We start from the raw sequence: 26,821 nt of genomic DNA on the forward strand, positions 1-26,821 counted from the left end.
AATCAGTTTAGCTGCATTTGGCTGGATCTGAGCACACAGTATGGCTCTGAATACCTCAGAATTCATTTGGCTGCTTCTGTCCTGTGTCACATCATCAATAAACACTAGTGACCCAGTGCCACTGGCAGCCATGCATGCCCAAGCCATCACACTGCCTTCGCCATGTTTTACAGATGATGTGGTATGCTTTGGATCATGAGCTGTACCACGCCTTCGCAATACTTTTCTCTTTCCATCATGCTGGTAGAGGTTGATCTTGGTTTCATCTGTCCAAAGAATGTTCTTCCAGAACCGTGCTGGCTTTTTTAGATGTTTTTTTTTTAGCAAAGTCCAGTCTAGCCTTTTGATTCTTGATGCTTATGAGTGGCTTGCACCGTGCAGTGAACCCTCTGTATTTACTTTCATTCAGTCTTCTCTTTATGGTAGATTTGGATATTGATACACCTACCTCCTGGAGAGTGTTGTTCACTTGGTTGGCTGTTGTGAAAGGGTTTCTCTTCACCATGGAGATTATTCTGCGATCATCCACCACTGTTGTCTTCTGTGGGCGCCCATGTCTTTTTGCATTGATGAGTTCACCAGTGCTTGCTTTCTTTCTCAAGATGTACCAAACTGTAGATTTTGCCACTCCTAATGTTGTAGCAATTTCTCGGATGGGTTTTTTCTGTTTTTGCAGCGTAAGGATGGCTTGTTTCACCTGCATGGAGAGCTCCTTTGACCGCGTGTTTCCTTCACAGCAAAACCTTCCAATTGCAAGCACCACACCTCAAATCAACTCCATGCCTTTTATCTGCTTAATTGAGAATGACATAACGAAGGTATTGCCCACACCTGTCCATGAAATAGCCTTGGAGTCAATTGTCCAATTACTTTTGGTCCCTGTAAAAACAGGGTGGCACATGTTAAGGAGCTGAAACTCCTAAACCCTTCATCCAATTTTAATGTGGATACCCTCAAATGAAAGCTGAAAGTCTGAACTTCAACTGCATCTGAATTGTTCTGTTTAAAGTTCATTGTGGTAATGTCTAGAACTAAAATTAGAAAAATGTTGTCTCTATCCAAATATATATGGACCTAACTGTACCTTTCAGGTTATCCCTCAAGTATCCTCACTTGTCTTCACTTCCTTTGAGGTTCATGCCGTCAGACTCTACTCCCCCTTCTCCATGTGAGTGTCGGTGGTGTATCATCCTCCCGGCCCCTCCCATCAGTTCCTGAATCACTTTGCCACCTGGCTTCCACTTTTTCTCTCCTGTGACATCCCCACCCTCATCATGGATGATTTCAACATCCCCATCGCTCTTCACCTCTCCCCTTCTGCTACTAACCTTTTATCTCCAACCTCCTCTTTCGGCCTTTCGCAGCTTACGAACTCTCCAACGCATGACGACAGAAACTCCCTTGACTTGGTCTTCTCTCGGCTTTGCTCAGTGGATGATTTCACAAACTCCCCTCTCCCGCTCTCTGACCACAACCTTCTCTCATTGTCTATCAAGAACTGCCACCCCACTCAGGTCGCCCCCCTTTCCACACTTATAGAAACATATAGGCCATTAACACTCAGAAACTCACAAAGAACTTGCAGTCATCATCGGCCCCTATCTCCTACCTCTCATGTCCTGACTCTGCACTGAAGCATTACAGCGAAACACTTCAAAGTGCCCTGGATGAAATTTCACCTCCTATACATAGAACAACACGACACAGACGGTGACAACCCTGGCACACTGTGCAAACACGTTTCCTGCAGCGGTACTCCAGGTGCGCCGAATGTCTGTGGAGAAAATCCAACCTACATGAAGATTTCATCCATTATAAGTTTATGCTTAGAACATACAAAACTGCCCTTCACCTCTCCAAACAAACCTATTTCAACACCCTCATTACCTCACTGTCCAAGAACCCTAAGGCTATGTGCACACGTAGCGGAATTCTCGCGGAAGTTACTGCGAGAATTCCAGAATTCCATTCAGCAGGAAAATCGCATTTTAAGTTCCCGCAATTTTCCCGTGGAAAAACTAGCGATTTGCAAGCGTAATTAGCTTGCAGAATGCTGGCGGTTTCCAAGCAATCTGTAGTATCGCTTGGAGAACTGATTGACAGGTTAGTCACATTCGTCAAACATAGTGTTTGACGAGTGTGACCAACTTTTTACTATTGAGGCTGCCTATGAGGCATCAATAGTAAAAGATATAATGTTAAAAATAGTAAAAAAAAAAAAAAAAAAAAAAAAAGTGTTATATTCACCTTCCGGCGTCCCGCGCAGCCTTCCCGGGCCTCAGTGATGCTTCCGTTCCCAGTAATGCCTTGCGAGACCTTGGATGACGTAACGGTCTCTCGATAATGAAGCGGTCTCGCAAGGAATAGGGACCGCTACATTATCGCGAGACCGCGACGTCATCAAAGGTCTTGCAAGGCATTACTGGGAACGGGCGCATCGCTGAGGCCCGGGAAGGCTGCGCGGGACGCCGGAAGGTGAATATAACACCATTTTTTATTCTATTTTTTACAGGGATATGGTACCCACAGCCCGGAGGACAGTCTCCTCTCCTGCGGACCGTGGGTACCAGCCGCAAATGTTCTGCTTACTTTTCGCATGGTGGGCACAGCCACATGCGGGAAGTAAGCGGAACAGTGCAATCCTATGGGTGCGGGATCGCCAGGATTCCGCAAAATAATGAGCATGCTGTGTATTTTTCCACGATGCGATTCCGCCACGGGAAAATCCGCAGCATTAGCACAGCATTGCGGAATCCCATAGGATTGCATGGGATGCTTTTTTTTGCGTTTTCGCTGCAAAATCGCGCGTTAAACGCCACGAAGACGCAAAAAAAAACGCGCTGTGTGAACGCAGCCTAAACGTCTCTTTGACACTTTTCATTCCCTACTCAACCCAATAGTGCAGGCCCCAACCACGGATCTTCGAGCCAACGATCTGGCGAATTACTTCAAAGAAAAAATTGACCATATCCGACAGGAAATTATCTCCCAAACACCTCATACCATGCATCTTCCTTCCTCCCCCAGTGCAGCTAGCTCACTCTCTGATTTTGAACCAGTAATCAGGCTCCTTGCATCTTCTCGCCCAACCACTTGCACCAGTGACCCAATTCCGTTACATCTCCTCCAGTCCCTTTCCCCTGCTGTTACCGCCCACCTAACAAAAATATTTAACCTCTCTCTCTCTTCTGGTATCTTTCCCTCCTCATTTAAGCATGCCATCATACATCCATTACTTAAAAAACCATCCTTCGACCAAAACTGTGCCGCTAACTATAGACCTGTCTCTAATCTTCCCTTCATCTCTAAACTCCTGGAACGCCTGGTCCACTCCCATCTTATCCGCTATCTCTCTGATAACTCTCTTCTCGATCCTCTACAATCCAGTTTCCGCTCTTTACACTCTACTGAAACTGCTCTCACTAAAGTCTCTAATGATCTACTAACAGCTAAATCAAATGGTCACTACTCCATGCGAATTCTCCTGGATCTCTCCACAGCATTCGACACTGTGGATCACCAGCTCCTCCTCACTATGCTCCACTCCATTGGCCTCAAGGACACCATTCTCTCCTGGTTCTACTCCTATCTCTCTGACCGCTCCTTCACTGTATCTTTTGCTGGCTCCTCCTCCTCTCATCTTCCACTTACTGTTGGAGTTCCTCAAGGATCGGTTCTAGGCCCCCTTCTATTCTTTTTGTATACTGCCCCTATTGGTCAAACAATCAGTAGATTTGGTTTCCAGTACCATCTCTATGCTGATGACACCCAATTATATGCTTTTTCTCCTGACATCACTCCTGCCTTTTCAGAAAACACCAGTGATTGTCTAAACGCTGTCTCCAACATCATGTCCTCCCTCTACTTGAAGCTGAACCTGTCAAAGACAGAACTCCTTGTGTTTCCTCCCTCTACTAATGTACCTATGCCTGACATTGCCATTTCGGTGTGTGGTTCCACTATTACTCCCCAACAACATGCCCACTGTCTTGGGGTCATACTTGATTCAGAGCCTTCATTCACCCCCCCACATCAGATCACTGGCTCGCTCTTGTTATCTGCATCTCAAAAATATTTCCAGAATTCGATCTTTTCTTACTTTTGATTCTGCAAAAACTCTTACTGTTTCTCTTATTCATTCTCGTCTGGACTATTGTAACTCTCTACTAATCGGTCTCCCTCTTATCAAACTCTCCCCCTCCAATCAGTCTTAAGTGCTGCAGCCAGGATCATATTCCTCACCAATCGTTATACCGATGCCTCTACCTTGTGCCAGTCATTACACTGCTTACCCATCCACTCCAGAATCCAGTACAAACTTATTACCCTCACCCACAAAGCACTCCACGGCTGAGCACCAGCCTATATCTCCTCCCTCATCTCAGTCTACCACCCTACCCGTGCCCTCCATCCTGCGGATGACCTGAGGTTAGCATCCTCAATAATTAGAACCTCCACTCCCATCTCCAAGACTTTACACGTGCTGCACCAATTCTTTGGAATGCATTACCCAGGTCAATACGATTAGTCCCCAATCCCTACAATTTTAAGCGTGCCCAAAAAACGCATTTATTGAGACTGGCCTACCGCCTCAATGCATTAACCTAACTATCCCTGGGTGGCCCAGTCAAAAGTTTTACCATAACCAGGTTCCCCGCATCATGTTCCCACATGCTTTATGCATCTATTATCCATCTGTGTCAGTGCTGTTACATACTCAACACTATGGCTGGTCTGAACAATGAAGGCAATTGTTACCACCCACCTTTCGTGTCTCCCTTTTTTCCTCATAGATTGTAAGCTTGTGAGCAGGACCCTCATTCCTCTTGGTATCTGTTATGACCTATGTGATTACTGTTATGCTGTTATGTCTATCGTCTGTACCCATCCCCTCTAAAATGTAAAGTGCTGCGGAATGTGTCGGCGCTATATAAATAAAAATTATTATTATTATTATCATCATTATTATCCATAATTTCTTTCTGTGGATTAAAAAAAGGAATATACCGTAATTTGTGCGTCATGAGAAGTTGATATCCAGTACATTACCTTTATTCTTTCATGTCTACAGGCTTTGGCTGGTGAAGTTGGAATGAGCAATGAATTGGACGAAGTAGCCCGAGCACTATTTAATGGGCAGATTCCAAGCATATGGAGAAAACTGGCACCTGATACTTTAAAATCTTTGGGAAATTGGATGATTCATTTCAGAACACGTTATAATCAGTACACGTCATGGGTATGATATAAGATTTCTGAACTCCGACTGTTCTGTGTGAATTGTACCATCTGCAATGGCTATCTAGATACAGTTGAGTGAAAATGTGTTTGCCTCTTTCCTGATTTCCTATTCTTTTGCATGTTTGTCACACTTAAATGTTTCAGATCACCAAACAAATTTTAATATTAGACAAAGATAACACAACTAACACAAAATGCAGTTTTTAAAATAAGGTTTTTATTATTAAGGGGAAAAGAAATCCAAACCTACAGGTAAAAAACTGTGACAAAGTGATTGCTACATAAACCCAATTACTGGTTGGGTCACTCTTAGCAGCAACAACTGCGACGCTCTGGAAGAATTTTGACCCATCATCTTTGCAGAATTATTGTAATTCGGCAACATTGGAGGGTTTCTGAGCATGAACCTCCATTTTTAAGGTCATGCCGCAGAATCTCAGTCGGATTAAGGTCAGGACTTTAACTAGGCCACTCCAAAGTCTTAATTTTGTTTTTCTTAAGCCATTCAGAGGTGGACTTGCTGGTTGGTTTTGGATCATTGTCCTGCTGCATAACCCATGTGCAATTCAGCCTGAGGTCACGAACAGATGGCCTTCAGGATATTTTGATAGACAGCAAAATTCATGGTTCAATTTACTACAGGAAGTCTTCCAGGTCCTGAAGCAGCAAAAAGCCCCAGACCATCACACTACCACCACATTTTACTGTATGATGTTTTATCAGTATGATGTTTAGTTTCTGAAATGTTCTACGTCTACGTCAGATGTTTTGAGACCTATACCCTCTAAAAAGTTCAAATTTTGTCTCGTTAGTCCACAGAGTAATCTCCCAAAAGTCTTGGGAATCATCAAGATATTTTCTGGCAAAACAGAGATGAGCCTTTATGTTCTTATTACTCAGTAATGGTTTTCATCTTGGAACTTTGCCATGCAGGCCATGTTTACCCAGTCTCTTTCTTGTGGTGGAGTCTTGAACACTGACCTTAGCTGAGGCAAGTGAGACCTGCAGTTCATAGGATGTTGTTGTTGGGTCTTTTGTGACCTCTTGGATGAGTCATCACCTCGCTCTTTGGGTAATTTTGGTCTATTGGCTACTCCTCTGAAGGTTCACCACTGTTCCATGTTTTTGCCATTTGTGTTTAATGGCTCTCGCTGTGGTTCGCTGGAGTCCCAAAGCTTTAAAAATAGCTTTATAACCTTTTCCAGACTGATAGATCTCAATTACTTTGTTTCTCATTTGTTCCAGAATTTCTTTGGATCACGGCATGATGTCTAGTTTTTGATGATGTTTTGGTCTACTTTACTGTCAAGCATTTCCTATTTGGCTGGGGTCAGACTTGCGAGAAACTCGGACGAGTCTCGCACGTCAATACCCGGCACTGCCGCTGGCACACGGATTGGAGCGTTCAGCTGCATAGAAATACATGCAGCTGAATGCTCCGATCTGAATGCTGGCAGCAGTGCCGGGTATTGACGTGCGAGACTCGTCCGAGTTTCTAGCAAGTCTGACCCCGGCCTTTAAGTGATTTCTTGATTGAGAACAGGTGTGGCAGTAATCAGGTCTGGGTGTAGCTAATTTGAATTGGCTTTCCAACGATGTAATAAATCACAGTTAATTTAGATTTTAAAGGGGTGGGAGGCAATCACTTTTTCACACGGGGCCCTGTAGGTTTGGATTTATTTTTCCCTTAATAATAAAGACCTTTTTTTTAAAAAAAAAAAAAATGCATATTGCGTTCACATTTGTTATCTTTGTCTAATATTTAAATGTGTTTGGTGATCTCAAACATTTAAGTATGAAAAACATGCAAAAGAATAGGAAATCAGGAAGTGGGCAAACACTTTTTCACAAAAATGTGCATTCTTATAGTGTCTGCTTTGTTCATACAAATACAATCACTGATATTACCTATATTCTTGCAGGTGAATGACGGTGAGCCAAATGTTATGTGGCTGTCTGGGTTACATATCCCAGAGTCCTATCTGACTGCTCTTGTGCAAGCCACTTGCAGAAAGAATGGATGGCCACTTGACCGCTCTACGTTGTACACTCAGGTTACAAAGTACCGTACAACTGAAGAGGTCACTGAGAGACCAGGACAAGGTAGGGATTTTCAAAGAGACCATTTTCAATAGCATTTTTACACATTCAGGATCATTTTTAAACCTGACTCAATCTGAAGTTACATAGTTAATACAATTGAAAGAAGACACATGCCCATCAAGTCCAACTAAGAAGTTGGAAAAGGTAAATGTAATGAGGCATAAGTAAATTCATAATGCATGATCCTATCCATGGCTCCTAATCCAACGCATTGATCGATCTAATCAACCTTCGGAAGAGGAAATTTCTATATTTACAGTCATGGCCGAAAGTGTTGAAAAATGAGGATGAATGAACTCATGGAGATCAACATCCAACACTGCGGAGACACCATCACATGTTTCTCAACGCAGTGATTCTAGAGCAATGCCCCCATCCCTTATGGGAAATATGTAAACACATGCAAAACACAAGCCGCGGAGACACCATCATATGTTTCTCAACGCAGTGATTCTAGAGCAATGCCCCCATCCCTTATGGGAAATATGTAAAACACAAGCCGCGGAGACACCATCACATGTTTCATGGATACCATGTTGGATGGCAGCAAAACAATCTCAAAACATCTTTGAATCTCCACCATATTCGAATGTAGTTACTGTTTTTTTTCTTTGTAAACTTCATTCCGTTTTTGGTAGACAGCATATCTGGTATCTCCGTGTTCATAAAAGCCCAATATATCAAAATCTAAAATTAATCCAATTGGTAAATTATGTAAGAAGAAAAAAATCAAAATAATACGATTGCTTTTTTCGTGACAGCTCTTCACAATAAAAAGTGTAATAAAAACGGTATCAATGGATCCAGTTGGATAAAACACATATGGTGGGCTACGCTGTTGGAGTTTATTAATTATTCAACAATGGTGATGATGATAAGGTTTTTTTAATTCGCAACGTGTTTCAATGCTGATTGCACCCAGACAGCACGTGGATAACAAGTGGAAAAAAATCATCCCACTCTTCTGGATGAGAACGGGACCGATTTTTTTATATGCTAGTGTGAGCATACCGATAAGGGTTGACTCATACTTGCGTATACAAATTCGGTCCCGTTCTCATCAAGGAAAGGGGCACGATTTTTTCTCACTTGTCATCCGTGTACTGTCCATATTGAATCCGTTTTTTTACTCAGCAGCTATTAATCTTTTACAAGACCATTTACAGTTTCCTCTGCTACAGAACTGCAATGTATCTGTAAAAATCGGATGCCGAACTGATGGTCCATATGGCATGTGATTTTTTTTTCTCGGATATCGGAGTGAAATTGTAGCATGCTGAATACAGCTGAGAAAAATTACACAGATCTGCACAGCCTCATTGAATGACATTAGTCCAAGTGCAATCCGATTTTTTATCGGAATGAACTCATCTGATTTAAATGCTAGTGTGAGGGAGCCCTAAAATGAATGTCACCACTCAAAATTACAACTTGTCCTGTAAAAAACAAGTCCTCACATGTCAGTGTGGAGAGAAAAATTAAAAAAAGTTATGGCTCTTGGAAGAAGGGGAGGAAAAAAATTAATGCGTAAAAATGAAAATTGGCTGTGGAGGGAAAGGGTTAACACCCCCCCTCCCCTTTTTTTATTTTTTAATGGAACAATACCAAAATTAAGGCAATTTGAACAATTGTTATTTTTGCAACTATCTGATTATATGTCTCCATGAAGATACACTACTCACCATCAAACCTTCCGAGTACTGTTTTTCTTGTATATGTTCTAGCTGCGCTCTAAAATCCAGCCACGGGATATTATAAGAACAGATATGATACGATTGTATATTTGTATAAGCTGATATTTTATATGACCGTGTTGTGTTTTCTACTTTGCACAGGATGCTTTATTTCTGGATTATACCTGGAAGGAGCTGACTGGGACATTGAGAAATCCTGTTTAATTAAAAGTAAACCCAAAGTTCTCGTGGTGGAGTTGCCTGTACTGAAGGTTATCCCTATAGAATCTCATCGGCTCAAGCTACAGGTACATAGTCATAACCAAAATAATTTTTTTTGCAATGCATAGGTGTGCATTCACACTCTGGCCATTTAACAAGCAGAACCTAAGATGAAAACAAAATGAGCAAGTACCCTGCACTAAGTAAATAAATAGTAATAGTACATGTAACTAACATAGGTACTTAGTTAACATTTTTTGATAAAAAAAAATGTAAAAGCTATCCCACCACGACAAGGTGACCCAATCAGGTGGTACCCAACTCTTGTAGTTCACATCGCTATGTGTCAGCAGATCTAAAAATAAATAAGAGCAGAGCAGGACGGGGTCCGGACTGTTAAGACATTGCCCATGGAAAGCTACAGAATATAAACAAAATGAACAGCCCCCTAAAAACGAGGTGCCACACCCCTGTTTGTGCAAAGTACATAGTCATACGGTAGCTCAGGTTATACCATCAGTCTTCATGTTTTGAATATTGAGGTTAAAATTTAGAATTACACCTTTGCTGTCACAATATACTGGCCCAACACGTAATCAGAAGCACAAAAGTAGTGTTTTTGCGGATTATAAGACGCACCCCAAGTTTTGAAGAGAAAAATAGGAAAAAAAAAACCTTTGTTTTAATAAAACGGCTGTGCCTCTTATAATCCATGCGTCTTATTGCTTACCAGGGGTGGTGGCTGTGGTGAAGCAGTTTCCCAAGGTCGCTGCTGGAGGCAAGAGTGGCGTGTTGCTGCAGGTCGCAGGCTGGGATGAAGGGGTGTTTCGATGTGCGCCACTGCGGGTGAAAATGGCTGCAGTGCTCTGTGGTGCGGGGGGGATATACTGGCATTTTATGAAAGGCCTGAGCCCCCCGCATATTCATTACTGCGATGGGGTGACCCCAGGGAAAATGGCCACCGGGGAGGCCCATGCTCAGATTGAGATCTCGGCAACATTTTCCCAGAGGTCACTGTATTGCAGTAATGGGTATGCGGGGGTTCATGGCTTTTACAAAATGTTGGTGGAGACCCCCTGCACCACAGAGCACCGCAACCATTTTCACCTGCAGTGGAGCACATTGGAACACCCCCTCATCCCAGCCTGTGGCCTGCAGCAATGCGCCACTCTTTCCGCCTCCAGCAGCGACCCTGGGACTCTGCTCCACCATGGCCGGTAAAGTATATCCGCATTATAAGAAGCACCCTCATTTTCCCCCCAAATTTGGGGGGAAAAAGTGCATCTTATAAGCCGAAAAATATGGTAAGTAACGCACCCTTGCATACAAATTCAAAGACATAAAAAGTCAAACGCTCATAAACATATAAATATGGACAGTAAACTCCTGGTGTAACAGGATTTCATTATGGCTGATATTATGGGAAGATAAAAAATGGATAGATATATTCTAGATACATTTCTTTTGAGTCCTACAGAGCCGGGTACGATACATGCGCATGGTGTACACTCCTGGCAGGCATCTGCCAATACAACATTAATGCCTTTCTCCTCTTGATGTGGAAGGGAGTGGTACTGGAGAAGCCCTTTAAAGAAATAAAATGTAGAGGGTTTAGGCTTCATTTAGACTTATGATTTTTGCATACAAGTGCTGTCCATAATTTGCACAGATGGCACTTGTACCAACGATAGTATATGGGGCCATTCACATGTCCAATTTTTTCCTTTGACCACATGGTCCGCCGAAGATATCGGAGACATGTCGGATTTTGATCTTAAGGTTGGATCAAAACTGGCAATGCAAGTCAGTGGGTCCATGGAAAAGAAATCGGACTGCACTCGGATTACATCCTGCTGGGATGCTAATCCAGAGTTTGGTCTAATTGTCAGTCTAATACTCATCAGAACAAAGTTGGCAGAAATGGACTATTTCAATCATAGGGAATGTTCCTCTGGTGGAATCACAATAGTTGTCGCTACCAACCACCGACACACTGTCGTCGCCTGTAATGAAGTCGCTGTTTCATTTTTGCATTTGATATACGTTGAAGAACAATGACTGCTTATACCTAAAAAAATCTGTATGGCTGCATCGGTGAAACAGTTATTCTGGAGAAGAACATTTCTTCAACCACAAGCTAACTTTTATCAAATGTGTATGGACACCTAAAGGCCAAAATTAGTGTATGCCAAGGGAGATTTTTGCATTCTTCGGCATTCACTACTATGGGTTTCCAGGCAGATTTTTAGTTTCCAGTCACCCACTGCAATGTGGACGTTTATTCCTTCTCATTGGGCCAACGGAACATCAGCATTTCAGTAAGGGATTAACATTAATACATTTTTTTTTCCGTAAGTGTCAAGAATAAATATATGACCTTACGAGTGGCTAGTAAATGGTGTTCTAGCTAAACATTCTTACAAACACCAGGTTGGATAGATTCAGGACTTCTTACCACTGGCCCGATAGAGGCAATATGAAAAAAATAAAAAGTATGTTAGGAAGTGTGAACGTATGTGCTTGCTCTAGCAATAGGGTATTTCCTTTTAACAAAGATTTTCAGGGACTGTTGTATTACTAGAAATGATTTACTCTTCCTCCCATACAGCGTAACATATTGCTACTTGTACCCATCTTGATTGTTTTATGTTTTTCAGAATACATTCAGGACCCCGGTTTACACTACGTCCATGAGGAGGAATGCTATGGGGGTTGGTCTGGTGTTTGAGGCAGACCTCTTCACTACCAAACACATCTCCCACTGGGTGCTGCAAGGCGTCTGCCTTACACTTAATTCTGATTAGATTATATTTTGGAAAAAACATTAAAAAGATAATATATTTTTCCAGTTAAATCTGTATACATACAAGTCTAAACTCTTTAATAAGTGTTAGACTGTAAGTGTATTTTTTACTGTAGTGGATGTTTCCATTAAAGTGGTTATCCAGGATTTTGGTGTTCGTCTTTTTTTTCTACGGGGTCTGCCCTACAACATATCTCCCGACTCACATCAAAAGAGCAGCTCTTTCTCTTCCACATTGCTCTGTTGGCAAGGCGTCACTGCCAGGACTATGGAGTCGGTGTCCATTTTGGTGGAGTCAGTATAAAATGGACCGACTCCTAAAATATATCATAAATTGATACAGTAGTACAATGCAGGATGTGCTGTAAATGTTTTCATAATAATTTGGGAAAGTTGTGAAATGTCCTAGAAATGTCTGTTCTGTTCCTGATCTAAGGATCTGGGCTTTTAGTTGAGATGAATCTGTGCTGCACTTTATATACATGCTCAGTAGTGACCAGTGCTGTGGAGTCAGGGAAATTGAGGAGTCGGAGGTTTGGCTTACCTACTCCACAGCCCTGGTCACTTGCCGATGTCACAGATTTCAAACGCGTTGACCTTGATCACACTATGGATTCAAAGAGTTTTTAATTTGTTTACCGTAATTAAACTTAGAATTTTTAAGGAGCTGAAAGTTTCCACTTTTTTGCTGACCTATCTACATGGGGTCATGCGGTTTCCTTGCTCCTGCACGCCTTGAGACTACTTAGGTGAGATGGTTACCCTTCCTTTACTAGTTTGTGAAAACTATACCACCCAAGTGATGATATATCACTACACGATACACTGCTTGATGATATATTGTAAATTGTACATCATTGTCTTGTACTAAGGGCTCAGTCAGATTACCGTGGATCTTGGTCAGATCACAGACTGCAATGCATGGACTGGTGATCAGAGCGTCACCACATCATAGAAATTACAAGAAGCTGCCATACTTGGCTCAGAAGACCAACGGCCAGACCATGCTTTCGGGTCCGTGTTCGGACCAAGATCTACAGACATCTGCATGAACCCTAGACTTAATCTTTCAGAACACTAATACCATTTTAACACTTGTTAAAGGGAATCCGTCAGTAGGATTAACCTTCATAAGCCATCTATATGGGCACGCAGGTCATAGAAAGTTTCATAAAATGATACCTTCATATCTGGGATTCTATATTTTATTCAAGAGTAATTCATATTTTTCTTAATATGTAAATGAACTATTAAGATCTATGGGCCGGACACAGATCTCCCTTAGAATAAACTCTGAAGGCAGATTCTCAATAAAAGAGGGTGTTACCAATGTGATATGTAATGACAGTCTGCTCACCTGACCTACAAGTCTCACACTCGTAATACCTTCTTTAATTTAAAACAAGCTCAGATTCTCATGAAGATTTATGTCTGGCCAATAGTCCTGAACAGCTCATGCACATATTAAGAAAAATGTGGATTTCTCTGGAATAAGACATCGGATTGGAGATATCAAGATATCATTTAATTTAACCTTTTATGACCTACATGCTCATATACATGGCTTAAGAAGGTTAATCCCACCGACATATTCCCTTTAATACATTTAGGCCCCGATTCATCAAAACAATTTTTCTAGAATTCAGATGTTAATTGCTTTGAAAAGTCGCAAAGTTTTGGCACAACTCGGAATTGCAGAAAAATGTAGCAAAGCGTCTTCATTCCAGTTTCTCCCAGATCTGCCAAAATGGGTGGAGCTGGGACCTTTACGGAGCATGAGGCTTGTCTAATTCATGACATGCTTTGGTATTCCTGACCCCAGTAATCTTACTCCAGATGAGGAAAGAAGTACCTGGTGGAGAGTTGGGCTGCTGAGGGAGAAAGCAGGATGGCTAGTGGAGACAGGGGCTGCGGAGGGAGAGAGTGGGACGGCGAATATAGAGCGGAGCTGCAGAGTGAGAGAGCGGAATGGCCAGTGGAGACAGGTTCTGCTGAGGGAGAGAGCAGGCCTGTGGAGGGAAAATGCGGGACAGCAATTAGAGAGTGGGGCTGCGGAACCAGAGAGCATGATGGTGGATGGAGAGCTGGACTGCAGAGGGAGACAACAGGGCTGCGGAGCGAAAACCGACTGCTGAGGGAGAGGGACGGCCAGTGGAGACAGGGACTGCGGAGGGAGAGAGTGGGGCTGCTGAGGGAGAATGCGAGACAGCGGGTGAAGAGCTGGGCTTCGGAGGAAGAGAGCGGGACGCGGAGTGGTGAGTGGGGCTGCGGAGGGAGAGAGCGGGATGGCAGTTAGTTACTATGCCCGGGGAACTAACGGGCTCTTCAGCTAGTCTATATATATAAAATTAAATGTATGGGTGTGTGTGTATGTGTATATCACCAACCAATCCTGAAGCATCTTTCATTTCACCAGAGCTGTTTAAAAGAAGCTGAGCTGGGATTGGCTGCTATGAGCAACAGTTTTCCTTGCAACCAATCACTAAGCATCTTTCATTTCACCAGAGCTGTTTAAAAGAAGCTGAGCTGTGATTGGTTGCTATGAGCAACCGTTTTCCCACTCAACAACACCTCAGCAAACACTGACATGGTGGGAGAAATCTAGCATCCCTGGAAACATAAGTTCCCAGCCATTGTCTGCCCCCCAGAAAGGAGCAGAGAGCACATGACAGAAATGAATCCCCCCTCCCGTGTCCATATACCCATCACACATCCTCCATCCCATAGGCACATCTTCCCTCTTAAAGGGATCTCCAGTATGGACGTTAGGGTAAATCCCTTGGCGCTCTGATACTGACACCAGACCTGTCTTAAAGGGATCAATGGTATTGAAGTTAGGGCAAATCCATCCAGCGCTTTGGTTTTGACCCCAGGCTTCTCTTAAAAGGGAATCTGTCACCTACTTTTGGCGGGCTATTTAAATGAGGTTGGTCCGGTCCGATGGGCGGTGTTTCCGATCTTTGCCGCCTCCCCATCCTTGGCCGCCGTCCGCAGTTTTTTCATGAATAGAAGTAGGTGTCCGCCATTTTTTGCGCATGCGCTAAGCATTCTTGGCTCGCGCACGCTCAGTATGCTTTACCCAACTGCAGGCAAAGCCAAAAAGCCTGACTGCGCATGCAAATTATGAGGAGCCTTGACGCGGCTTGCAGGTTCTATTTTGGCCAAAATATTAACCAATACCTCATTTAATGTACTCATTGTATGCATTAATTTTTTGCACTTATCATATTTTTTGCAGGATGCAGCCGGGCCTCTTTTTGTTGGCTTGGTCTATGGGGGCGTCTGTCACTGTGTGTTGCATATTATAGTGCTGGAGCAGCCCGCCTGAGAATACTATGGACGTTATTAATAGGTTGCAAGCCAGACTGTTGTGAATTCGCTTTTTGGCCTACCTCTGATTACAACTGAAGGTAGTGGAGCTGGTCAAATTGACAGAGGGGTTGCGAGTTCTCTTTCTGGGATCCCTCTGGTGGTTAATGGAGGTAATGGAGCTGATCTGATTAATAGAGGCTTGCCACCTGATAATGAGGACGACGATTGGAGATCTCGGGTTTCAGACTGGGATTTAAGACAGCCGACTCCCTATCCCTGCTGGTGATTTTCTTCCTGCCTCCTGAGGTCTTAGTTTCCAGCTCAGTCCCTGCATATTCAGCTAAGTGTTCATTTGCTATTCTGTTTACATTTGATCTGGTTTTATCTATTTCAGTTTTGTGCGGGTCAGCCAGCTCTGGCTGGGGCTGTGCTAAATCACCACCTATATGTTTCTGCTTGTGCCAGTTTGTTTTAGTCCTTTATTAGATTGGCCTCTTTTTGCTCTGCTTTCAGAATATACCAGAGTGCTGATATAGTGGGCGAAGTCGTGCGACTTCAGTATTTTTTGCATCAGACGTGTTGGACTTTTTTGCAGTGTTTTTTTGCGTGATTGCAGACAGTGTCTTTCCATTCCTCTCCTGTCTAGTCAGTGTGGGCCCCATCGTTTGCTCAGTCTATTTTCCTACCTGCGTTTGTGTTTTCATCTTGTCTCACCGACAGTATATGTTTGGGGGCGGTCTATTCTTTTGGGGTCTGCTCTGGGGCAGTTTAGATTTCCCCTTTCTTGCTTTAGGCTCAGTTAGCTCTCCGGCTGTGCCGAGGCATCTAGAATCATCATAGGCATACTCCACGGCTACTGCTAGTTGTGTGGATAGGATCAGGGGTCTGCAATCCACTTAGTTACCAACCTCTCTGGTTTTCTGTGGCTTAGCTTGGCTTTCTCTCCTCCTCGGTGACCCAATCATAACACCAGACACTTTGCATCACACTTACATGTGTGACTGGCATCCTATGCAAGCCTTATCTATGTGCATTTTTTCTACTAGGCAGCCAACCCCTCCATGGTCTGATAGGTGTGGGGTGGTTGTTTTTATCAGTAGTCTGCACCTGTGCTGCTCCTTGCTTTTATTAGTGGAGGCCGGCTGCATCCTGCTATATGTGCATTTGTCATCAGACAGGGTTTTGGGAAGGCCATATCTTGTGGTATGAGTAGTAGTCTGGTGGCTCTGGCGGTTGGAATGATGTTGGATAATAGGGGTAGTTGTTCGGTGGCTCAGGCTGACGGGATGATGTGGGATATTAGGGGTAGTAATCCGGTGGCTCTGGCTGTCGGGATGATGTGGGATATTAGGGGTAGTAGTCCGGCGGCTGTGATGGGATGATGTGGGATATTAGGGGTAGTAGTCTGGTGGCTCTGACGGAATGATGTGGGATATTAGGGGTAGTAGTCTGGTGGCTCTGACGGAATGATGTGGGATATTAGGGGTAGTATTCTGGTGGCTCTGATGGGATGATGTGGAATGTTAGTGGTAGTAGTCCGGCGGCTGTGATGGGATGATGTGGGATATTAGTGGTAGTTGTCCGGTGGCTCTGGCTGATGGGATGATGTGGGATATTAGGGGTAGTAGTCAGGTGGCTCTGGCTGATGGGACGATGTGGGATATTAGGATATTAGGGGTAGTAGTCCGGTAGCTTTGGCCTACCGGGATGATGTGGGATATTAGAGTGAGTGTGGTTATGCGTACTGGGTGGGGCTATACACTCAGCTTTATATATATAGATATAAATCATTATAATTTGTTCTAACTATCCGTAGTTAGTTACTATGCCCGGGCAGCGCCGGACTCTTCAGCTAGTACTGTATAAAGCTAGTATTTTTTTAGCGACCAGAAAATGCTATAAAATAAATAAAAAAAAAAACACAGGCAAATATTTCCCACTCCAGTAATCCCTCTGTCCATTCTGATAGTCCCTCAATACTTTGATGCAGTTGATTACGTGCTGCCTACCCACAAGACCACTGCAGCCAATCACTGGGCTCTGCAGGCCCCAAAAGGAGAACGCATGTCATTAACTGAAACTTCTTTTTTTATTATTTTATAGAATTTCTGTCCTGCACAACCCCTTTAACACTACACAACCTGTAACAGAACATGTAGTAGTAGAGACCAAGCTAATTTTATGTGTTAATATAATTGGTATAATCCCCCCAAACACCTAAGCCGGTTTTCACCTTCCTCACCAGGCCAATTTTTTCAATTCTGACCAGTGTCATTTTATGTTGTAATAACTCTGGAATGCTTCAACGTATCTCAGTGACTCTGATATTTTTTTAATGACAAATAATACTTTGTTAGTGGTAAATTTAGGTTGATATTTTTTTCGGTTATTTGTGAAAGTATTGAAATTTGGTTGAAAATTTTGCAATTTTCAAACTTTTATGCCCTTAAACTAGAGCTATATCATAGAAAACAATTAATAAACAACTTTTCCCACATGTCTACATTACTTCAGCATCATTTTTAAAACCTAAGTAATTTTTCTTGGTTAGGAAGTTGGAAGGGTTCAGTAATTTCTCATTTTTCTATCAAAATTTACAAAACATTTTTTTAGGTACTACATTATGTTTAAATTGACTTTGAGGGGCTTATGTGACAGAAAATACCAAAAAGTGAAAACATTTTAATTTCTGCACCCCTCAAAGTTCACAAAACAATGTTCAAGAAGTTTTTTTTTAACCCTTTAGGTGCTTCAAAGGAATTCAAGCAATGTGGAAGGGAAAATTAACATTATAATTTTTCCCACAAAAATGTTCTTTTAGTCCCAAATTTTTAACTTTCACAAGGGTAGTAAGTAAAAAAAGACCATACAATTTGTTGTGCAATTTCTCCTGGTATCCCATAAGTGGTGGAAAACTACTGTATGGCAGGGCACGGGAGTGTAGGAGTGCCATTGGACTTTTGGAGCGCAAAATTGGCTGGAATAGACAGTGGATGCCATGTTGTGTTTGCACAGCCTCTAATGTATTTAAACAGTGAAAACCCTCCACAAGTAACCCCATTTTGGAAACTACACCCTCAAGGAATTTATCTAAAGGTATGGTGAGCACTTTGAACCTGTAGGTGCGTCACAGAAGTTTATAACATTGAGCCATAAAAATGAAAAAATACATTTCTCACAAAAAATTTTTTCTTTAGCCACACAATTTTCAATTTCACCCCCACCCCCAATGAATTCATATAGGGTGCAGTGATCATACTGACACCACAGGTGGCTTACAGAATTTTATAATACTGGGAGAAGAAAAAATAATTATACTTTTACTACTAAACTGTTGTTTTAGCCCCAAGTTTTTAATTTTTGTGAGTGCTAATAGGAAAAAAATGTACCTCTCATTTTTTCTGCAGATTCTCCTGAGTACAACAATATCCTACATGTAATTGGGAACTACCTTTGAGGCACACTGCAAAGCTCATAAGGGAGGGAGCGCTATATTATAGGACAGATTTTGCAGGAATAGTTTGCGGGAGCCATGTCACATTGGCAGCAACCCTGGGGTAGCAGAACCCCCCCATAAGTGACCAATTTTTACAAACCACGTCTCAATGAATTCATCTAAGGATGCAGTAATCATGTGTAAAATGGCACCAAAATCTGTCACTCAATTTCTGCTGAATATGGCAATGCTTAATATGTGGCAGTACGGTACTGTTTAGCCACACAGCATAGAGTGCGCCAAGCCTTACTGCGATCATTTAGAGGCAGAATGAACCCTGGCATTTTTTTGTGTTTTGCTATTTCACAACCTGGAATTTCACTGTTCTTTTTTGAGGGTTTGCATCAGTTCATGTAAAGAACACACCTACAATTGTGAGCATTTGGTTTTCTTTTTTTTGTGAAGCAAACAACAAATAGGACAAAATAACCGAGAACGTCAGTGCACATAACTATTCACCCCCCTCAGGTCAGTACTTTGTAGGGCCTCCTTTTGCAGCAGTTACAGCTGCAAGTTGCTCTTGATAAGTTCTATAAGCTCTATGAGCTTTCCACGTCTTGCCACTGGGATTTTTGCCCGTTCGTCAAGGAAAAACTGGTCCAGCTCCATCAGATTAGATGATTTTCTCTGGTGAACAGCAATCTTCAAGTTTGACCATAGATTGTCTGGGCTTTGATGAGGCCATTCCAAAACATTTCTACATTTCCCCTTAAATCACCCAAGTATTGCTTTAGCAATATGCCTTGGGTTTTTGTCTTGTTGGAAGGTGAACCTCTGTCGCAGTCTCAAATCACAGACAGAGTGCAACAGTGTATTTCGCACCATCCATCTTCTTGACTCGGACCATTTTCTCTGTCCCTGCTTCCGAAAAACATTCCCATAGCATGATGCTGCCACCACGTTTCACTGTGGGGATGGTGTTATTGGTGTGATGAGCTGCATTGTTTTGGTGCCAGACATAGCATTTAACTTTTTGGCCAAAAAGTTCAATTTTAATCTCACCTCACCACCGCACCTTCCTCCATACATTTGGGGAGTTCCCACATGTCTTTTGGCAAACTCAAAATCAGCCTTGCAATTTGTGTGTGTAACTAAAGGCATTTTTCTGCCCACTCTTCCATAAAGAAAGGCCACCTCTATGAAGTAAATGGGTTATTGTGGTTTTATGGACGAATACTTCAGTCTCTGATTGGGAACTCTGCAGCTTCACCAGGGTTCCCTTTGGTCTCTGCTGCCTCTTTGATTAATGCCCTCCTTGCTTGGGCTGAGAGTTTTGTTGAGTGGCCCTCTCTTGGCAGGTTTGTTGTATTACAATTTGATGATAATGGATTTAATGCTGTTCCAGGGGATCATTAGAGATTGGAATATTTTACTATAACCCAACCCTGACTTTTACTTCTCAACAACTTTGTCCCTGACTTGTTTGAAGATCTTTTTGTTCTTCATGCTGTTGTTTGGTTAGTGGTGCCTTTTGCTTAATGTTAAACAACTGCGATTGGTACTAACTCCGATCATGGGCATTGGTGTCAGCTGTCATATAGTGCTGACACCTGCTTTTGATCACACCGATGCTGGAGTGAGCTCGCACAATCGTCACACCATACATGTACCGTGGTTTGCATGAACGAAGGATATTGTGAAGCAGTTCATAGTGCTGTAGTCTCCGTATTTCTTGGTTATAGGGTAGGGCGGGCTCTTCTCCTTAAGTGACAATTCTGATGAATAGTAGACCTGTAGTGTTAGTAGGACTATAAAGCTCAGCACAAGTTCTGCTGTAACACATTCAGCTACTAGTGGTTTGTTCTTTAGTCTATACTAGTCTTACAAAGAGATAACAGGGCATTTGAACATGTACACAACTAGACAGTAACACAAAAAGAAAGCAGAGAATAACAAATGTGCAAAAATACCCTGCAGTAAAAAATATGACAATCAGCAAGTGCTGGTAATAAGATGACAACAAATACAGGGTATTTAGTCGATACATTTTTTTGCAAAAAAGTGTATACCAAGCCACTCCACCTCGTCAAGGTAACCCTTAATGGAGCAGAGCAGTCCCTATCTAATGTATTTAAAACCTGAACATATGAACAGTGTCTAAATGAACAGGATTAAGACAGGCGCTTCCTAGTATGGACACGTGGTGTAAGACGGCTCTTTATGAGCATGTCACACAAGAGAGGGGTGGGGTCTCTCAAACCAACAACTAGACAGTAGCAGTGTAAGCCATGGGGCTGGGTTCCTGTGGTTCTACAGGATTGATAGGAGCAATTGATCAGCGAAAGATTTCTAACAGCAGCTCTTCAGAATCTGAGGTGGTAATTGAACAGCTAACTGCTGGGTAGAAATAAACTGACTGGTATGCTAAGAGTCAACCAACCCCTTTCCTGGAATGTAACTGCTGCTTACTCTCACAGGCATTACTGGTCGAGCTTGATAAAAACCAGCTGTACTCTTTGAAGGAAGCTCTCATTGCAGAATGACAGAAGATAGCAAAAGTCAATCAATTGAAATTGTGCTTATTTTCATGCTTTCTAGTAAAATAAAATTTGAGAATACCACTTTAAAGATGGTGTGATATAAGCACTTTTGCAATTTAATTAAAAGAGCTACAACCATTATAAGCATCTTTGATGCGGTTAGTTCCTGTGATTATACCTATGCAGAAGTCAGTGTGAAGGGAGGACAGATACAGATGAGTTGACAGCACAGAGTGAAAAGCTGCAGAGGTGTTTGCAATTACACTCAGCTTTACTGTACAAACCCTCCCCCACACTGACTGCCATGAGATAATCGCTATAAGTTTTTGTAATCACACTTATCTCCGCTGTGTTCAACATATTAGTTGCTGAGGTCAGTGAGGAAAGGAGGAATGTCTATCATCATGTCTGACAGGAGAAAGCATGTTCTTCTGACCTTCTGGTGGTGTTCTTCTTTCCCCTGTATGAAGCCTCTTGCTCATGATTGGTCAACGTCATGCAGGGAACAAAGTACATGCCACAAGAGGCAAATCTCTGCAACGGAGATGAAAATTAATAAAATATGTTTTATTTAGCTCTAGCCATGATGTGGCCAGATTAACATGCTAAAACTGGTGAAATGTCCTCTTTAAACAAGATTTTTTTTTTTGTATTCAATTTTTAAGTTAATGTTATTAAAGGAAATCCATCACCAGGTTTTTGCGACTTAATTATAGAGAGGAATAATATAGAGGCAGAGACCCTGATTCCAGCGATGTGTCACTTACTGGGCTGCTTAGTGTAGTTTTTATAGAACTATTGCTTTATCAGCAGATTATCACTAGAGGAATTGTAAACCTGCTGTCAGGTAGTCCAACCACGCCCCCACCATTGATTGGCTGCCCATAAGCAGAAAGTTGCCAATCAGTGGTGTAGGCTGGGTTATACACAACTCAGCATTCAGATAACTGGTAGACCTGCAGCAGATAAAACAGGGATTTTAACAAAACTCAAGCAAGCAGCCCAGTAAGGGATACAGCGCTGGAATCAAAGTCTCTGCCCCTATATCATGATACTCTTAGATGGAGTAGGAAAAGACTGGTGACAGATTCCTTTTAAGCTTGATTTAAAATAAAATACTGAAAAAACTGTTGTTTAATGATTTCCAAAGAAATCTGAAATATATTAAAATGTTTAATAAGAAGACATGTGGATATTTTTACTAATACAAGCTTGTTCACCAGCGCCGAAGACCCATCTGCCTGCACTGCTAACTATCAGAAAGTTAGTGGCCTGTAGTTATTAAGTTTCCAACTAGTTTTCAGTCTCATAAGCACCAATAAGAGCTGAGGATCCCATTTTGTTGAAAGAGTCAAGCCGTAGAGGTGGGTCCCACATCCATCAGCCCTATATGACAAATGCCTGAATTGTGATTCCAGTCCCCTGAGAAGTATTTCTAGTGTTACAACCATTTACCAATGTGACTACGGATTTAGTTAAACTACAAAACTATAAATGTATTCGAAAGCATTTTTTCTTTTGGTGGGAGTGGGTGTTATTTTGAGGTGCCATTCGGCTAATCTGTGCAGCACAACCAGCACCTCAGAAATACGACTTAACAGAGCATTGAAGAAAATAACACCTCTTAAAATGTTAGAATGTTCTGGAAAATGTAACACTAAATTACAAGAACCTTAACACAAGAAATTTTGAAACCCAAGAACCCTTTCATAAGATAAAGCATTTAATGTTTAAAGGGAACCTGTCACCAGGTTTGGCCGATAACAGATGTGGCCATCACCTTTCAGGGCTGATATAAAGCATTCTGTAATATTGTATATAAGCCCCCAACCCGACCTGGAAGAGAAGAAAAATAACTTGTATTATACTCACCTTGGGGGGGGCGGTCAAGTCCGAGGGGTGTTGCTGGTCCTGGTCTGACGCCTTCCATCTTCTTGCGATGCCGTCCTCTTTCTTGATTTGTGTAGATGACGCGTCCCTGCATCATCCACACAGTGTGCTCGGCATCGCGCTCTTGCGCAGGAGTACTTCTCTGCCCTGCAGAGCAAAGTACTGCAGTACCCAGGCGCCGGGAAAGCTCAGAGAGGCCCATCTCCCGCGCACTACAATACTTTGCAATAGGGCAGATCAGTACACCTGCGCAGGAGCACGATGCCGAGCAGACTGTGTGATGATGCAGGGACACGTCATCCACACAAAGCAAGAAGGAGGACGGCGATCATAAGAAGATGGGAGCCACCAGACCAGGCCAGTGACACCCATCGGACCGGACCGCCCCGCAGGTGAGTATAATAAAAGTTATTTTTCTTCTCTTACAGGTCGGGTTGGATTCTTATACACAGCATTATAGAATGCTGTATTATCAGCCCCAAAAGTTGGTAGATGGATCTCATATCGGCCAAACCTGGTGACAGGTTCCCTTTAACCCCTTTCTGCCATATGACGTACTATCCCGTCCATGTGCCCTGGGACTTAATGCCCAGGGACGGGATAGTACGTCAGCTGATTATCACAGCTGACACCCAGCACTGTGTGTCAGGGGCGGTCACGGACCACCCCGAAACGTTAACCCCTGGCACACCGTGATCAAACATGATCGTGGTGTACCGGGGGTTAAAGGAAGCATCGGCAGGGAGGGGGCTCCCTCCGTGCTTCCCTGTGACCCCCGCAGCAGCGCAATGTGCAGCGCTGCTTCAGGGGTCTCCCTCCCTGCAGGTCCCCGGATCCAATATAGCAACGGGGACCTTCGGGGGACTGCAGGGAGCTGGCTTCCTCACTGCCCGCAGAGCGCAGGCATGAGGAAGCCTGCAGCAGTGCCTGTGACAGATCGCTGATCTGTCACAGCAATCTGTGATTTGACAGAATAGCGATCTGTCACATGACAGTGATGTCCCTCCTGGGACATTGTAATAAAGTAAAAAAAAAAAAGTAAAAATAATTTATACAAAAATCGCTAAATAAATAAAAAATTCCCTAATAAATTCATTTTTTGGAAATAAAAAAAACAAACAGTAAAAGTACACATATTTTGTATCGCCGCGTCTGTAACGACCCGCCCTATAAAACTGTCACATTAGTTAACCCCCTTAGCGAACCCCTTAAAAAATAAAAAACAAAACAAAAAATAAAGCTTTATCATTATACCGCCGAACAAAAAGTGCAATAACGTGCGATCAAAAGACGCATATAAATAACCATGGTACCGCTGAAAACGTCATCTTGTCCCGCAAAAAACGAGCCGCCACACAGCATCATCAGCGAAAAAATAAAAAAGTTATAGCTCGCAGAACAAAGCGATGCAAAAATAATTATTTTTAATATAAAATTGTTTTCATTGCATAAAAGCGCAAAAACATAAAAAACAACATAAATGAGTTATCGCTGTAATTGTACTGACCCGAAACATAAAACCGCCAAATCAATTTTACCGCATGCGGAACGGTGTAAACGCACCCCCCCAAAAAAAATCTTGAAATGCTGATTTTTGTTCATTCTGCGTCCCAAAAATCGGAATAAAAAGCGATCAAAAAAGTCACGTGCCCGAAAATGGTACCAATAAAAATGTCAACTCGTCCCGCAAAAAATAAGACCTCACATGACTTGGTGGGTCAAAATATGGAAAAATTATAGCTCTCAAAATGTGGTGATGCAAAAACTATTTTTACAATTAAAAGCGTCTTTTAGCGTGCGACAGCCGCCAAACATAAAAAACGCCATAAATAGTAAATCAAATCCCCCGTTATCACACCCTTAGTTAGAGAAAAATGATAAAACTAAAAAAATGTATTTATTTCCATTTTCCCATTAGGGTTAGGGCTAGGGTTAGGGCTGAGATTAGGGTTAGGGGTTTGTTGGTGTTAGGGTTGGAGTTAGAATTGGGGGTTTCCACTGTTTGGGCACATCAGGTGCTCTCCAAACGCAACATGGCTTTGATCTCAATTCCAGCCAATTCTGCGTTGAAAAAGTCAAACGGTGCTCCTTCCCTTCCAAGCTCTGCCATGTGCCCAAACAGTGCTTTACCCCCACATATGGGGTATCAGCGTACTCAGGACAAATAGGACAACAACTTTTGGGGTCCAATTTCTCCTGTTACCATTGGGAAAATAAAAAAATTGGGGACTAAAAGATCATGTTTGTGGAAAAAATATGATTTTTTTATTTTCACGCCTGGGCGTTATAAACTTCTGTGAAACACTGGGGGGTTTAAAGTGCTCACCACACATCTAGATAAGTTCCTTAGGGGGTCTAGTTTCCAAAATGGGGTCACTTGTGGGGGGTTTCCACTGTTTAGGTACATCAGGGGCTCTCCAAAGGCAACATGGCACCCGCAGACCATTCCATCAAAGTCTGCATTCCAAAACGTCACTACTTCCCTTCCGAGCCCTGACGTGTGCCCATACAGTAGTTTTCTCCCACATATGGGGTATCAGCGTGCTCAGGACAAATTGGACAACAACTTTTGGGGTCCAATTTCTCCTGTTACCATTGGGAAAATAAAAAAAATTGGGGCCTAAAAGATCATGCTTGTGGAAAAAATATGATTTTTCTATTTTCACGCCCGGGCGTTATAAACTTCTGTGAAGCCCTTGGGGGTTTGGGGGGTTCAAAGTGCTCACCACACATCTAGATAAGTTACTTGGGGGGTCTAGTTTCCAAAATGGTGTCATTTGTGTTGGGTTTCCACTGTTTAGGCACATCAGGGGCTTTCCAAACACGGCATGGTGTCCAATCCCAATTCTAGCCAAAAAAGTCAAATGGCGCTGCTTCCCTTCCGAGCTCTGCCATGCGCCCAAATAGTGGTTTACCCCCACATATGGGGTATCAGCGTACTCAGGACAAATTGCACAATAACTTTTGGGGTCCTGTTACCCTTGGAAAAATAAAAATTGAGGGTGTAAAGATCATTTTTGTAGAAAAAATGATTTTTTAATTGTACGGCTGTACGTTATAAACTTCTGTGAAGCCCTTGTGGGTTCAAAGTTCTCAACGCATATCTAGATAAGTTCCCTGGGGGGTCTAGTTTCCAAAATGGGGTTACTTGTGAGGGGTTTCCACTGTTTAGGTACATCAGGGGCTCTCCAAACGTGACTTGGCGTCCGATCTGAATTCCAACCAATTTTGGAATGAAAAAGTCTATCGGCGCTCCTTCCCTTCTGAGCTCTGACATGCGCCGAAACAGTGGTTCCCCCCCACATATCAGGTATCAACGTACTCAGGACAAATTGCACAATAACATTTGCAGTCCAATTTCTCCTGTTATCTTGGTAAAATAAAAAAAAATTGGACCTGAAATAATTTTTTTTTTTAAAAAAAGTTAAATGTTCATTTTTTTTTTGTAAGCATTCAAAAAATTTCTGTGACACACCTGAAGGGATAATAAACTTCTTGAATGTGGTTTTGAGCACCTTAAGGGGTGCAGTTTTTAGAATGGTGTCACTTTTGGGTATTTTTTTTATCATATAGACCCCTTAAAGTGACTTCAAATGTGATG

The 26,821-nt window shown here is 42.5% G+C and overlaps 1 protein-coding gene across 1 annotated transcript in view; it reads left to right on the forward strand.

Moving 5' to 3' along the window:
- DNAH10 (dynein axonemal heavy chain 10) overlaps positions 1–12,189 on the forward strand; it is a 309,396-nt gene extending 297,207 nt beyond the window's left edge. Inside the window, exons 76-79 of the mRNA XM_073586115.1 lie at positions 5,072–5,239; positions 7,164–7,344; positions 9,180–9,325; positions 11,897–12,189. Of these exons, the coding sequence (XP_073442216.1) occupies positions 5,072–5,239; positions 7,164–7,344; positions 9,180–9,325; positions 11,897–12,043 (642 nt within the window). The 3' untranslated portion in view covers positions 12,044–12,189. The remainder of the gene's footprint in view (positions 1–5,071; positions 5,240–7,163; positions 7,345–9,179; positions 9,326–11,896) is intronic.
- The last annotated feature ends 14,632 nt before the right edge of the window (positions 12,190–26,821 follow it).

This window comes from Dendrobates tinctorius, unplaced genomic scaffold, assembly GCF_039654945.1.
Source record: "Dendrobates tinctorius isolate UK_male_01 unplaced genomic scaffold, ASM3965494v1 ptg000090l, whole genome shotgun sequence".
Lineage (NCBI taxonomy): Eukaryota > Metazoa > Chordata > Amphibia > Anura > Dendrobatidae > Dendrobates > Dendrobates tinctorius.